Here is a 15,705-nt window from a genome sequence, read left to right on the forward strand (position 1 = left end):
ACTGTAAGGAGCAAACCAGTTCTAGCTTGGAAACCCCCTGATGAAGGTTTTGTCAAACTGGATTTTGATGGTAGCAGTCTAGGGAATCCAGGTCTGGTTGGCATAGGAGGAGTGTTCAGAAACAATGAAGGGCATATTGTTGTTGTATTCTCAGGTCCGGTAGGAATAGGGGATACAGTTTTTGCTGAGTTCCAAGCAGTCTTGCAAGGAGTACAGATTGCTAGAGATCTAAAGGTTCTAAGCTTTGACAGACTGTTAATTGATGGTGATTCTAAATTGATAGTAGCATGGCTGAAGGAACCGGAAACAGTAATTTGGAAGTATAGGGAATCTATGCAAATATTCAAATGGATGGTTAGATATGACAATAGTTGTTCAATGGGGATGACAATTGGCAAATGGGACATAGTTGTCAAGGTGACGCCTAGGCAACAAGGCGCCCTTGGAGGCTCGCCTCACCAAGTCACCAAACAGTTTTGTGCATTGGGTTATAAAATACTTTTATATTTTTAATTTTTTGACATTATAATTATAAAATAGACATTATTAAACTAGAATATTCATTTTATATTGTAGAGAACACTGAAGTGGGCCCCACAGCTACGGTCCCACTCTGTTCGTAGGGTAGAAGATATTCTAGTCTGCCTAGGGTTAGCTATTGGTCATTTAGTTGTTTCAGTTGTTATTTATTTCAGTCTTTGTTTTACTCTATTTGTTATGTAAAGACTAAGGGCAGATCTGTCCTTTCCATGTAATGAGCATAACCTATAAATATTAATTAAAGTGGCGGCGGCAGAACATGAAGCTTCTGCTCCTCCTTTCAACCCTTGTGTTCTACTGCTTCTTCTCCCTCTTTCTCTTCTCTCCTCTTTCTTTCTGCTTATCTTCGATCCTGAGATTCATTAGGGTTCAAGACTGATAACAGTCCTGAACTTCTAGTTATATGTTTCTATACTAATTTCTTTTTATTATTTTCATATTTTGTTAGGGTTTAATCAACGCAAACATTGCTAACTTCTGTATTGAACCCATGGTTCAAAGTATACTCGCCCTATTTTTTTTTAATTCTTCAGTTTTCAATTTCAATTTTATATATATATATATATATATATATTATTTAAAAAATGGGTCCCCGAAAAAACCTGTAAATAGGTATTGGGACCCCAAAGATACAATGCAATACACCTGATATGGGGCGTATCGTATTGAAATTTTGATCCTTGATTGAACCCTCAAAAATTTCAAAACCTGAACCAATAAGCAAGGGAAGAACTTAAACATTTTCTTCTTCTTCCTCCACCTTTTCTTTTCTTCTTTCCTATAACAAAAGTAGGGGTTCAGCCCCTATATTTTTTGAATTTTCTTTACTTTGTTCTTTTTCTTCTAATAAATGTTGATTTTCTAGACTTAAACATGAAATTTATACTTCTCTTATGAAAATTATGAATCTTTATTAAGGAAAGATGGTTATGGAACCTAATTGATCAAAAAAAAAAAAAAAGATGGTTATGGAACCTAGGGAACTACCCTAGGATATATGGTTTTACTTAAAAAAAAAATCCATCGCCTAGGCGCCCCTGTCACCTAGCCTCACCTTGGCGCCTTGAAAACTATGAAATGGGATGGCAGATTACTTTGCAAAGATGGGAGTGCGTAAGTCTGAACTATTTTTGGTTCAGTTGTAATTTGTTTCTGTTTGGGGGTTTCACCTTGCATCCTATTGGAATGATTGTCTAGTAAAATTTTGATGTAACTCCTCATTCTTAATAAAATTTCATCATTTATCAAAAAAAATTGAGATGATCATTTTGACACGATAGATGTAGAGAGAGAAGGGAGGAGGGATTGCTCATTTGTATGTGAAGTTCTAAAATTCATCTTTATCCAGGAATGTTAGATATACCTTTTTTATTAGTCTTGGAGTTGGACATGCTTTGCTCTTCAGGATTTGGATATCCTATTGGAAAGTGATGCAACTTGAAGTTCGAGGTGGCTACATATACAATAATGCAATTGCTCCTTTCAAAAATGGCAAGTTTTGGGTGGTCATCTAGAAAAATATTTATGGTCATAGCGGAGACTTGGAAATCCTGTATTTTACATATCCATACGATTGAGTCCTTTGGTTTCCAAAATAGTGTAAAAAGAAGTGCTTCGAATCATTGCTATTGACTCAGACATGTTCTAAAAAAGTCAAGGTATTTTGAATTGTTTGTTGACGCAGACAAAGTTGGGGAAAACCTCTGAAATGATTTCAATATTGGACCTTGGGCATATAATAGTTCCGAATCGAATCTCTTTAGAAAGATCTTTTGTCTCATTGGTAGCCTACTCCAGTCCCCTTACGAAACTTTCGTTATTGGGTTAGCCATACACTTCACATGTTTCTAGTGATTCACATGGTATCATCAAATGATACAAGTCTTGGATAAGAATCTACAACGCACTAGAACGCCCTCGTTGACGATCTTTTACTCCGACAACATCTAGGGTTCCTCGAACAATGTGATATCTTATTCTTTGTTCAACTCTTTGACAACACGAAAAAAACATTGCATTGTTCAACTCTTTGACAACATGAAAAAAACCAAAAGCTCGATATTCCGGTGTCCTAGGCGTAGAGGAACCACACCAATCCATCCCGTTATATAGTATTTTAGCTATGATGTGAACTATATATTCAACAACCTTTCAAATGAACTATATATTTGGTTATTGGCATCTTTACATATTCAACATGTCTTGTGTAACAAATCTTTTATGACAGGGATTTTGGCGAGGTAATGTCCCAGCACTTCTTATGGTTATGCCTTACACTGCCATACAATTTACAGTGTTGCATAAACTGAAAACGTTTGCAGCAGGTTCTTCAAAGACAGGTATGCTTTCTTCTAGAACATGTTCTTTGAGGCTTTCATATAAGATTTTCTTGGTCCATTCTTCAAATTTCAGAGCAGTTATCTGGATCATTTAAAGTTTGATGTTTTATTAGTGTCTTCAAACCATGTTGACCTGGTCTATCAATCCATTTGATCATTTCACCGGGTGAACTGTTCAGCCTGCCTTCTGAACGACTTTCAGGATTGATGTCTGAGCCGGTTTTGAACATTTAATTGTATGATGCCTTTTCTTTGTTCTCTATATTGAAGATTAAATAATAATTATTTCATCATGTTCAACCAAGCACGAATGCTGACAACTGACTGTTTCCTCTTGCTTACATTGTTTAGATTAATTTCTGGTTTAGTTACAACTCCATGATGAATTCTCATTTGTTATTTTCTTGTTGAAATATATTAGAGTTCGGCTTGCCTATTAGACTGATAACAGTCAAGGAAAAGAGAGAAGAGAGAGAGAGAAAGGAGAAGAGTAGAAGAGAAGACAAGGAGGAAAAGGTCTGGTTCGAGTGAGAGAAAAGTCAATCCTCTCATTTGGCCAGATTTGTTTTATATTACTAAAAATATTGTGGAAAAGTCACATGTGCCCCTACTTAAGTTAAGGACATTAGATCTAACATAAACTTACACATAAGCACCTAAGCGTAAGCACAAAGATAGAAATACCCCCACATACTTGACATTAACACTCCCCCTCAAGCTAGAGAGTATATATCATATAATCCCAGCTTGTTACATATGTAGTCCACTCTACCCCGACTCAATCCTTTAGTAAACAAATCTGCCCACTGGTTCCCTGTGTTGACATATGCAATGTCTATCACTCCACTCAGCACCTTCTCTCTAACAAAGTGACAGTTAACCTCTATGTGCATGGTTCTCTCATGAAACACCGGATTAGAGGAAATATGAACTGCAACCTGATTGTCACACTAGAGCTTCATCGGATTATCAACAGTGTATCCCATCTTCTGTAGAAGGTTTCTTAGCCACACTAATTCACAAGTAGTATGTGCCATAGCTCTATATTCAGCCTCTACATTGCTTCTTGCCACAACCGTCTGCTTCTTGCTTTTCCATGTCACCAGATTACCCCCAAGAAAAGTGCAATAGCTTGTGGTAGATCTCCTATCAGATACAGAACCGGCCCAATCAACATCAATATATCCTTCTATTTCAAGTTTTCCATCACTTCTGTATATCAAACCACGATCAGGAGCCCCCTTTAAATACCTCTCAATCCTTAGAACCGCATCCCAATGTGGAACCAGAGGTTTTTGCATGAACTAACTTAACACACTAACTAGGAATGAAATGTCTAGCCGAGTGATGGTTAGGTAGTTCAGTTTACCTACCAGCCACCGGTATCTACCAGGGTCTTCAAACACTTTACCCATATCACTACTTAGCTTAGTGTTTGTTTCTATAGGTGTTTCAGCTAGTTTAGCACCTAACAAACTTGTTTCTTCAAGCAAATCAAGAACATATTTCCTCTGACACAAGTTAATACCATGCTTAGACCTTGCCACTTCTATCCTCAAGAAATACTTCAATTTACCAAGGTCATTTGTCCGAAAATGTTTACGTAGAAAAATCTTCAACCTGTCAATGCCCATTTTATCATTTCCGGTAATGGCAATATCATCTACATACACCACCAATAGGATCTTCCCTACCTGAGAGTCATGACTGAAGACTGAATGGTCAACTTGGCACTGTTTCATACCAAACTTCTTTACCACCTCACTAAATCTGCCAAACCATGCTCGAGGAGACTGTTTAAGCCCATAAATGGCCTTCGTTAGTTGGCACACCTTACCATCCTCCCCCTGAGCAACATACCCCGATGGCTGCTCCATATAGACCTCCTCGAGCAGATCACCATGCAAGAAGGCATTCTTGATATCAAGCTAATAGAGGGGCCAATCATACATCGTGGCAAGAGAAACCACAACACAGATTGAACCAATCTTAGCAACCGGGGAAAATGTCTCTGTGTAATCAATACCATGGGTTTGGGAATACCCTTTGGCAAACAGTCTAGCTTTCAGCCCCTCTACACTACCATTAGGTAAGTGCTTAACCGTATAAACCCACTTACAACCAACAACTTGCTTACCAGGAGGAAGAGTGGTGAGTTCCCATGTACGATTATGGGCCAGAGCTGAGAGTTCTTCCATCGCATGACACCATCCTGGAGAGGCAAGGTCTTCCTAGACATCCTTAAGGATAACAACAGATGATAACAAAGAGATGAACTGGCGATGGGAAACGAAAAGGTGAGTCAGTGAAACATAATTAGAAATAGGATGAAGGGTACAACTGCGTTTACCTTTCCATAGGCAATGGGAAGATCATGATCAAATACTGGGGTTGGGGCTGGTGTGGGAACAACTGCCGGATTTGTCACGATGATGGAGCTGGAGGAGGAGCCGGTACATGTGGGCAATGTGTATACATGTGATGGATAGGTGGTCGTTCAACAGGTGGTGGCACTGGAGGCAAGGACGTGGTCACAACTAGAACAAGAGGAACAAAATCCACAACTGAAAGAGGAAGAGGAGGAGGTGATGAAGAGGAAAAAACATCATCGGACCCCCCAAGAAAAATGTAGACTCGAAGAAGGTAACATTAGCACACACAAAGGAACATTGAGAGCTAGGATGATAACACTTATATCGTTTCTGAGTCCAGGAATTAGATCGTGCATCTAACTTGTCCTTTTTTTATCAATAACAACTTCATTAATTCACCAAGGAGGTTGCATAAGGAAGACAAACACACTTATCTTCCAAGTACAATCAAGAAAACAAAAGAATAGGTAGAGACAAAAAATTACAACTTAGCTCAAATCATTGAATCCCTTTCTCCCCCTTGTTTAGCAAAACCATCAGCTAGAGAATTGGTTGATCTTTTGACCCAACACATTTTAACTTCCATTTCCCGCACCAGCCACTTAAATTTCCTCTGATTACTGTACCTCCATAAACCATTGTTGTCTGCATTCAGCCACCCTATCACTACCTCCGAATCCCCTTCAATTAAGAGTTTTTTGATGTTCATCTCCTTGGCTTTCTGGACTCCTTCCATAACTGCAAAGATCTCAGCTCTAAGGGAGTCACCCACTCCAATTGGGCATGAGAACAAGGCAAAAATGACCCCATTCTCATCCCTAAAGACACCCCCAATCCCTGATTGTCCAGGGTTCCCCCTACTACTCCCATCAAAATTTAATTTCATGAACCCAACAGGTGGAGGTGTCCAAGACACATTCATTACTGACTTGGTCTGTGTGCACTTTGCGATTTCACCCCACTTCCTCAACATGTCATCCACTGTGTAACCTGTGAATAGTTCCAAAGATTTCAGCCACCGTACAACCCTAAAATGAATGATAGCCTTTAGTTCTTCCACCCCCCTCTCAGTCGCTGAGAATATCCTGAAGTTTCTTTCTTCCCATATCGTCCAACATACTACATCTAACTTGTCCTTTCCTGGTCCCAAATTATGAATGAAGCAAACACACCCAAAAACCCAAGGAGAAAGAGGAAACGGAGACAAGGTAGGAAACAGTGTGGTGAATGGAGAATGACCATCAAGGATAGACGTGGGCATCCTGTTAATCAAGAAGCAAGAAGTAAGCACTGCATCACTCCAAAAGGATTTGTGAACATTCATGTGATGCAAGAAGGACCGAGCTGTTTCTAAAAGATGACGATTCTTTCTCTCAGCCACCCCATTTTGTTGTGGGGTGTAGGTACATGAAGTCTGATGGATAATGCCATGTTGGTCCAGGTATTCTTGAAATGATGAAGAGAAATATTCACGGCCATTATCGGAACGAAAAATTTTAATGTGAACACCAAATTGGTTGCGAATCTCAGCATAAAATTTTTGGAAAATGGTAAACATTTCCTTCATTTCTTTCATTAAATAGAGCCACATCATCATTGAATAATCATCAACAAAAATGACAAAATATTTATATCCATTGTATGACATTACTTTATAAGGACCCCAAACATCTAAATGGACCAAAGAAAAAGGATTCGACATATGGTTATCAACTCTAGGACTAAAGGGAACACGATGATGTTTCCCCCAACTAACACGACTCACAATCCAAAACAGACATATGACTCAATGAAGGAACCAAAGACTTCAAAACTTTCAGTGAAGGATAACCAAATCGACAGTGCCACTGGAGAGGAGAAAGAGACGATTGGAGAGCTGTTGATGTACTTCCACCACCATCAAGATAATACAATCCACTAGCTTCATGCCCTCTACCAATCTTCATCCCCGTCTTGAGATCCTGAAAAACACACGAAGAGGGGTAAAAGGTAATGGAGCAATTAAGAGACTTGGTCAACTTACTAACTGACATAAGATTAAAAGGAAATTTAGGGACGTCCAAAACTGAGGATAAGGATATAGGATCATTGTTAACATTATCAACACCACAAATGGAAGATGTGGAACCATTAGCAAGGGTAACAAATTGTGATGTTGGGCAATGAGAGAGGGAAGAAAACACACCTGGAGTTCCAGTCATGTGATCGAAGGCTCCAGAATCAATAATCTAGGGATTGGGTGTGGATGCCAGACAATCCATACCTGAGTGTGCGAGAGTGGTCGTGTTTTGCTGAGATGTGGCCTGAACAAACCTCTCATACTCATCACGGGGAATACTCATCATCTCATTCCCAGTAACACGTGTGGATGTAGAAGGTATCTGATCAGCTGAATGACTCCTGTCTGAAGCTACTGTCACTAGTCACGACATGATTGGCCCAAGTTGAGGGTGGACCATGCAAGTCATAGCAATAATTAATGGTATGTCCATCCATACCACATTGTGTACACCTCCTCGGACCCAAACTACGTCTCTGTCATGGGCTCCCCCTGAATCTTGACCTCCAGTACGACCACCACCACTGTTATACGTAGGTCCACTACCACCACTTCGGCCATATGCCGGTCCACTACTGCCACTACGGCCAGACTGAGCTCCCCGAGCTCCACCTCTAACACCATGGCCTCTGGATACTGCAAAGGCTGATCTATCGGAAACATTAGGGTTCTTGGTAGATCCAATGGAAATCCTCCTAAGTCGAGCAAACACTTCTTCTAAGGAAGGGAGAGCTGACCCTCCTAGTATTTGAGCCCGCACTGGTTCATACTCAGATTTCAGCCCCACCAAAAATCGAGTCACATCAAGTTGTTCCCTCTGTTGGTGCTGAATTTTGACATCAGAAGTGAGGGGGTGATCAACATTCAATTCATTACGAATGTTTATCATACTAGCATAGTACTCCTCAAGACTTTGATTACCCTATTGTAGATTAAAGTATTCCTGATACAACTGATATACTCTGGTTGTATTGTCTTGGCCCGAATACAACTTCTTAGCATGGTCCCACACTTCTGTAGTAGTATCAAGAAACATGAAATTTATACTAATCTTGGGTTCCATACTATTCCATAACCATGTGATAATCTATGCATCTGCTTGCTCCCAATCATCATACTCATGAGAATCGGTGGAGGGTTTTTCGTCCCTTATGTGTTTCACTTTCTTCTTTTGCCTTAAGAAAGACTTCTACAGATTTAGCCCAAGGTACATAATTTTCTCCATTCAACTTAATGGAGGTCATTTGAACATTCAGGTAGTCAGTAGGAACCATCACGCTAGTCTTGTTATCACTGTTGTCTCCCATTGCTGAATTCTGGTGTTGCTGAATTCGGCACACTAGACCGCATTACACACTGATTTCAATACTTGCTATTGCTGTAAACTGCACTCTTTACACCACAAACCCTACCTCACGACTACCTGAAACTTCACCACACTGTTTGAGGAACACTTCCCCTTCGAATCACACTGAAAAATGCACAAACCCTAGCACACTACAATCTGAAATCCCACCATACAGTCTGAAACAGACTTATCATTTAATCCACACCAAGAAAATGCATAGAACCTCTTACCTGATCACCCGAAAATCAGACCACACAAGGCACCCGCTGCACCACACTAATCAGCCCTTTTCTCTTCATCGATTAGGGGAGGGCTTCTTAGAAACTGCAGCAACCGACCACGAACACCACAACTGGAGATATAGAAATCTACCAAGGGAAGAGGGTGATCACTCCTTTTCAGCCCTTTCCATTATCTCCAACTGATGGCAAAGAAAGCACGAGAAAACCCTAGACTGGGTGCGCAGAGAACAGAATTCTGGGTGGATCCGATTTGCTCAGTTTAGCTCTGATACCATATTAGAGTTCAGCCTGCCTGTTAGACTGATAACAGTCAAGGAAAAGAGAGAAGAGAGAAGAGAGAGAGAGAGAAAGAGAGAAAGGGGAAGAGTAGAAGAGAAGACAAGGAGGAAAAGGTCTGGTTGGAATGAGAAAAGTCAACCCTCCCATTTGGCCAGATTTGTTTAATATTACTAAAAATATTGTGGAAAAGTCATGTGTGCCCCTACTTAAGTTAGGGACATTAGATCTAACACAAGCTTACACATCAGCACCTAAACATAAGCACAAAGACAGAAATACCCCTCCATACTCGACACTAACAAAATATTAAATAGCTTCCTTGTAATGACTGTTAACTGATCGTCTTCATTTTTTGTATTTTCTTTGTAACTATTCATATATCTATGAAGACATCACTGGAATATTGAGTATCGAGAATTATTTCAACTTTTCAATTAGATATTTCTTATTTTTGTGATTGTTTTTTCCTTCGATTTTTGTTAAAAATGCAGAGGATCACATTAATTTGACTCCTTACTTGTCTTACGTAAGTGGAGCGCTAGCAGGATGTGCAGCTACTGTTGGATCATATCCATTTGATCTTCTACGAACCATTTTGGCTTCACAGGGTGAGCCAAAGGTATGCCCTCTTAAGTATGTTGAATATATCTATTCTCGGTAATCCAGTAATATTTTGTTCAAGTTCCTTTAGTGGCAGTAAATTTCAAGAATCTGTAAGGTGTCTGTTGTAACTCCCAAATCATTCATTTTAAATATTATATGTTTGGCAACTGTGTTCTCCTTATAGACTTCTTGGAAATGCTGCTATGGGTTATTCTAACAGGGAAAGCACCTGAGCACATCTTCACCTGTGTCAACTTATGCTCTCCTGGAATATCCAAATATTCTTTATTCTTTTTGGCCTCTTTCTTTGCTTCCATGCATATATTGATTGTTATATGTTCTACTATCTCCAATAAAAAAGCTTCTCTATGGTGTTACTGGATGCCTGAATCATACTCCATTATCACTGAATCTAACAGTCCATACACATTGCATTCTGACCAGTGATTTAAAAGGTGCACAGGTGAGGTGCATTTTAGGGTATGCATCCCGCCTGTCCTAGGTGCAGCACTTCCAAAAGGCACACGCCTGATGTGCCTTGCACCTCAGCCTAGGTGTGCACCTTTTTAAATTTTTCGCTCGCTCACCAAAGCTCCAAGAACCCCCTATTTGCTAACATTCGTTCATTCATCCTAATAAAATATCTTCTTAAAAGGTAATTAAAATTATAAATAATTAGTTTTTGTGTGAGAATTAAGAATTTAAGACCCTAACATAGACTTGTTTGGGCATGCCTTGAGGGGTGTGGTACAAAGGCTGCTCGTAGAATCAGGAATGCAATATGTTTTACATCACATTAGCTGCTTGAAGTAATGCAATTGATGTAAAAAAGATATTGTGGATTTGACATGCTTGAAAATGTTCTATATGATTGATTTTATTTTTAAATTTTCATTTGAATACACTTTACATGTTATGTTTATGTATTTTAATTTTAGTTAATAGTTTTTTTTAAACATTCATTTTAATATTTAGGTTTATATTTTTATTAATAATATGTCTAATATTATTTTTTGTATTTTTGCACCTTGCTTCAAAAAGGTGCATGCCTCGCCTTGCACTTTTAAAACACTGATTCTGACTTCATCTCCCTGTGCAGTAGTTATGAGAGCCAGGGTTTTCATTTCAAGAATGACAATTGATAAGAAATAAGCATGCAATATAGAATTTCTTGAGACTTGTGCATTTGACATCATTTATGATGTCACTCTGTTATATGCAAAGTGTTCACTTATACTTTATTAGGAGCAGCCTAACGTGTGATGGTCTTGAAGGGTGTCTTTAAACTTGCACTTGCAGGAGGGTTTTAATGGTTTTCTGCATAGAAATAGAAATAAATAAAGAAGAGAACACAATAAGAAATGTCAAAGGTGGATTTATGGGTTAGTTTTAACTACCCTTTCCGACCTTGGGGTTTGAATCTCATTAATCCTAAAGCAAGGAGTTGATGGTGTCTCACCACCAGTTTAGCAATCTGTCCATGCAAGAAGACAAGCGTGTTGCAGGCTCAGGATGACAAATATGTTGTAGCATTATACAATGGAGTATTGGTTTTACTCAGGAGACAAATCATTTCCAAAAAAACAAAGCAAATAAAGACAAATGAGAGTAGGCTTTCTTCCATGTTGGTCATTTGGCCTGCAGGAGTGGGCTACAAGTTTTGAAGATGAGGCAATGGCGAATGGCTAAATCTATCTGGGCTGTGGGACAATGAGAGTGGGCTATTCATGGTCTTGACACTTGAATCTTAATGGATTTTGTGATCAATCTGTGAACAATTAGGGGCTTTGTATGCTAGTTGTATTTGGATCGTATTCAGATGAGGTCCAGTTACCAGTTACTACTGAGTTTGTTCTAATTAGAAAAAAAAAATCCATTACTGAATTCAATTTGAAAATTGAAATCTATCGGTTGATCAATCCAAGTTTCATATAATTGCATTTATATATTTGATCTGATTAATAAACTGATTGAACTTCTGAAATAACATTTATATTCATTTAATTAATGGATCGTCTGAATCCAGACAATCAGATTTTGAGTATTGGAGTTTCATGCTCCATTAACATCCCTACCTATTTCAATGAATTCAAAGATATTTTACTTTAAAAAAAAAGCCCTGCATATTTGCATATTGACATAGAGCTAGGTGGGCAGAGACCATTGCATCACTTTACGTTTGAAGCGTTTTAACATACCATCACTACAACGATGCAAAAGGATTGAGCTTTAATCAATTGCTTGGACAGTGACAAGGTCAGGCCCAGAGAACTGTTGTTCCAAAACCAAGAAGGTTTAAAATGTCAATGTCAGTCATTCAAATATAAGTAACATGCCGGAAATATCTTATGGAAATATTGTAAAAATTATAGACATGGTGGAAACATTTTAAAATATGCAAATTATAGAATGATATCTTGTGAAATGATAAAAGAAGCATAGGCAAACCTTTTTAAACTATTATCTAGTTCCAAATCAGTAAACAAAGCTAAGAAACTAAGGTTGTAGACAAAATAATACATTTTGGAGTTGCCCTGTAAACCTTAAGATTTAGAGTTTCATGATAAAATGAGTTAAAGCAAAGTTTTAACTCAGAAAATGTAAATGATTGTAATAGATTAACCAAATAATCCATTAAATAAACAAAAAACTAATATGTTTTTCTGAAACCGGTTCAGGGGGGGGCGGCTTAGGGCTCCTCTACCCCCTGAACCGGTCAGACCCCCGATACACCCACTATAGGGGCGTATTGGTGGGGTCCCGGAATGATACGTATCGGCCGAACGGGCCAATACGTGTCGATACTTTGAACCTTGATTGAGCTAGCTCAAAGTGGTAATCATGTTAGTTAGGTGGACAATAACATTGTTATTTAACATATCTACAATATTGTACCAACTTATGTTATAATACTATTTCTTGGACTCCACATGGTACCAGTAGTGTTTAGTGGGGAATATGTTGGTTCTAGTAAAGTTTCATGTCGCTACCCATGGAAGTGGAAATGGAAATATGTCATGAAAACTGTCTATTGTACTCCACATAGTGCTGGTAGTGTTCATCGGGGAAATGTCAATTCTGGTAAAATTTCGTGTCGCTACCCATGGTAATGGAAATGTTGTGGAAATATTAGGGAAATTAGGGACATTTTAAACCATGTTTACAAGGTATGTTCTTTGTCAAGCCCCCGAATGAAGCCCACCCTTGTAGGCATTTTCCATAAATAAAGTCTATTACACCGGCTCATTTTGGTGTCATAGATATTGTGACAGAAAGGAATGATTACTTGATATTTCCTTATTTTTTAATGGTAATTGTTCAATTGTATTAGTTTATAAGAAAAAATGGAGTATAAGCAAGAACAAAGTGCCTTACACCCCTTTTGATTTAGGCGAGCAGTTTCTGTCCACTCATAGTCCCCTTCATTTACATTTATGTCAATCCATCCCCCTTGGTCTGTAAACCCCTCCCCCCCCCCTCCCCCCCTAATTACAAATAAACTGTAATCCTTGTCTGTCCAAATGCATCTGTCAAGCTGTTTGCTGATCTCTCTTTCCAGTTGAACAAGGTTCTTACCTTCCTAGCCAAGCTTCTTACCTCTCTGAATTTGTGTCTGTACTACCATGTACCTAAATTGTTGTTTATAACTTATAAGCTAGTCAGTTACGATCATTGTTCAGAGAACTGGACTGGGGATAGAACTGGAAAAGGAAGAGATTCAACCACGATCAAACCGTGATAACATAACACACATACATATATTTTGGGTTACATAAATACTATATTATATGTACAAATGTTATTGCACTTGAATGTGATGGATAAATGGTTAGAGCCTTAATTTTTAAAGCAATATATACATTATAGAGACATAAAGTGAACACAAATAAAGAGATAGGTTAGTGGTAACAAAATAATATAGACAATTAAAAGGTTATGGGTTCAAGTCTTGCTTTTGACATTTTGAAACTTCCAGTCATTTGGTGACTGGGCAGTTTTTTAAAATTGGGATCAGTTCACTAGTTTTCCTGTTAAACTGGCCAGTCAGCCGGTTTTGACAGGTTTTTCATGAGTTACAGGTTTCAGCATATAACTGAACTGGCCAATGCCCTGGGTCATGGTTTAACCGGTCTGACCAGCTGGTCCGGTCTGCTTTCTAAACAATGATTATGACTGTTGAGTCCCCTTCCACTACAACCTCCCTGTAATTTAAAACGTTTTCCCAACTTCAACCCTTAAAGAACTGCCAACAGCTCTATTCTAGTTGAATCTCCTTTCCCACTAGGTCCTCAATGAAGGACCATGATATTCCAAGGATGACCCATCTACAGCACCAGTAAGTGATATCTGTTACAAGTTGAAGGGGCTAGAAGAGCTAGGAACAGACCAAAAAGGGCATAGGTTGCATTGGTAAGAAACAATTCAAGGGGTCATAATTTAAAAAGGAATATGGCAGTGAAAAATAAAATAGAATGGTGGAACAGGATTCATGTGACCAACCCCATATAGGTGGGACAACCACATATATGATCCCTATACATGTCACAAATCCCTGATTCACCAATCACCAGGATTTTCCTTACTGCAGTCAACAAACTTCAGCTTTTTCGTGTTCAAGATTGGTGGAATCCACTTTTAGATGAAGATGTTGCCAGCCATTGCCATTTGCCATCACCTTGTTAAAACCCAAAGCAAAATGCTTTTTAACTGCAAGGTTGGATACTGCCCTAAATGACATGTGGTCTAATCTTTTTGTTGGGTCGGTAGTGTAAGAAATCTTTGAAACTTGTGTGCCTTGTTGAAGCGAGGGACTTTTTTTTTCTCTGGAAACTCCATTTCTCTGTGGTTGCTTAGAATGTGACTGTCTAGGGGTCTGGGTGGATTACAATGGAATTTCTCTATGGTTTCTTCTTTACACTCCTAAAGGAATTTTTTTTCTTTCTTTTTTCTAGTCTTTTTTTCTTAAATAAAGAAAAGCAGCGCGTGTTCTATTCAGGATCATCCTGCCTTGTCATCTAGTCTTTCTTTGACTTTGCCTGATTTGAACTTTCGATGTTCAGTTTATGCAAATTTATAAAGAGGCCCCATACTTCTTTATCATTGTGCTGCTGCATTTATTACTATTCTTTTGGTCTACTCTGTTATGATCTTTCGATAATATGGTGCAAAAGAAATTTGAAAACCATTGAAAGTAAATATGTGAATTTTTTTACTATGCTAAATGCTTGGCATGCTTATATGGACATGCATTTAGAGGAACAGGAAATTCTTGCAAGTTCACTGAGATTGTCCAACTTATTCAGGTGTACTCTTCCATGAGGTCTGCATTCATTGACATAGTAAGAAAGCGTGGCTTTCGAGGATTATATGCTGGGTTGTCACCAACACTGGTTGAGATCATTCCTTATGCAGGCCTACAATTTGGTACCTATGACACATTCAAGCGGTGGACCATGGTAGGTTAATGTGCACCTTTAATGTATTATGAGTTATGCTATTTTTTTATAATAAAAGAAATTGCCATTAAAATAAAAAAAGAATACAAGCGCTGTTGATAAGACATCAACAAGAGAAGAAACTAAAGGCTACTATTTAATGGACACATCAACCCTAATGAAAACTCCCATTACAAAAATTTCCAACAGTATCACCTAACAAATTCTATAATAAAAAATTCGATTAAAAAGAAATTAACCTCCCAACTAATCCCTTACCTGAAAAAATAAAAATAAGAATACAATTATAAGCATGCCTAGTCTGAGTTTGAAGAGTGAGGCTTAATTTTTCTTGCATTTTCTTCTAGTTTGGGAGTTTTAATTTTCTTTCTTCTAGTTTCAAAAAAAAATTCTTGTATTTTTTTCACCCCTATAAAGAACATCCCAATAAAAAATTTACTTTTTATTGGTATTTTCTTCCCAAATTT

General features: G+C 38.3%; 1 protein-coding gene across 4 annotated transcripts in view; it reads left to right on the plus strand.

Annotated features, from left to right (window-relative positions):
* The window catches only part of LOC148861572 (mitochondrial thiamine diphosphate carrier 2-like), a 31,445-nt gene that overhangs the window by 12,950 nt on the left and 2,790 nt on the right, over positions 1–15,705 (plus strand). For all 4 annotated transcript variants that reach the window (XM_088986749.1, XM_088986748.1, XM_088986751.1 and 1 more), the window contains exons 4-6: positions 2,768–2,879; positions 9,671–9,798; positions 15,086–15,238. In XM_088986749.1, the coding sequence (XP_088842875.1) occupies positions 2,768–2,879; positions 9,671–9,798; positions 15,086–15,238 (393 nt within the window). The remainder of the gene's footprint in view (positions 1–2,767; positions 2,880–9,670; positions 9,799–15,085; positions 15,239–15,705) is intronic.

This window comes from Nelumbo lutea, chromosome 4 (genome assembly GCF_056320005.1).
Source record: "Nelumbo lutea isolate HS-2025 chromosome 4, American lotus-T2T, whole genome shotgun sequence".
Classification (NCBI taxonomy): Eukaryota; Viridiplantae; Streptophyta; class Magnoliopsida; order Proteales; family Nelumbonaceae; genus Nelumbo; species Nelumbo lutea.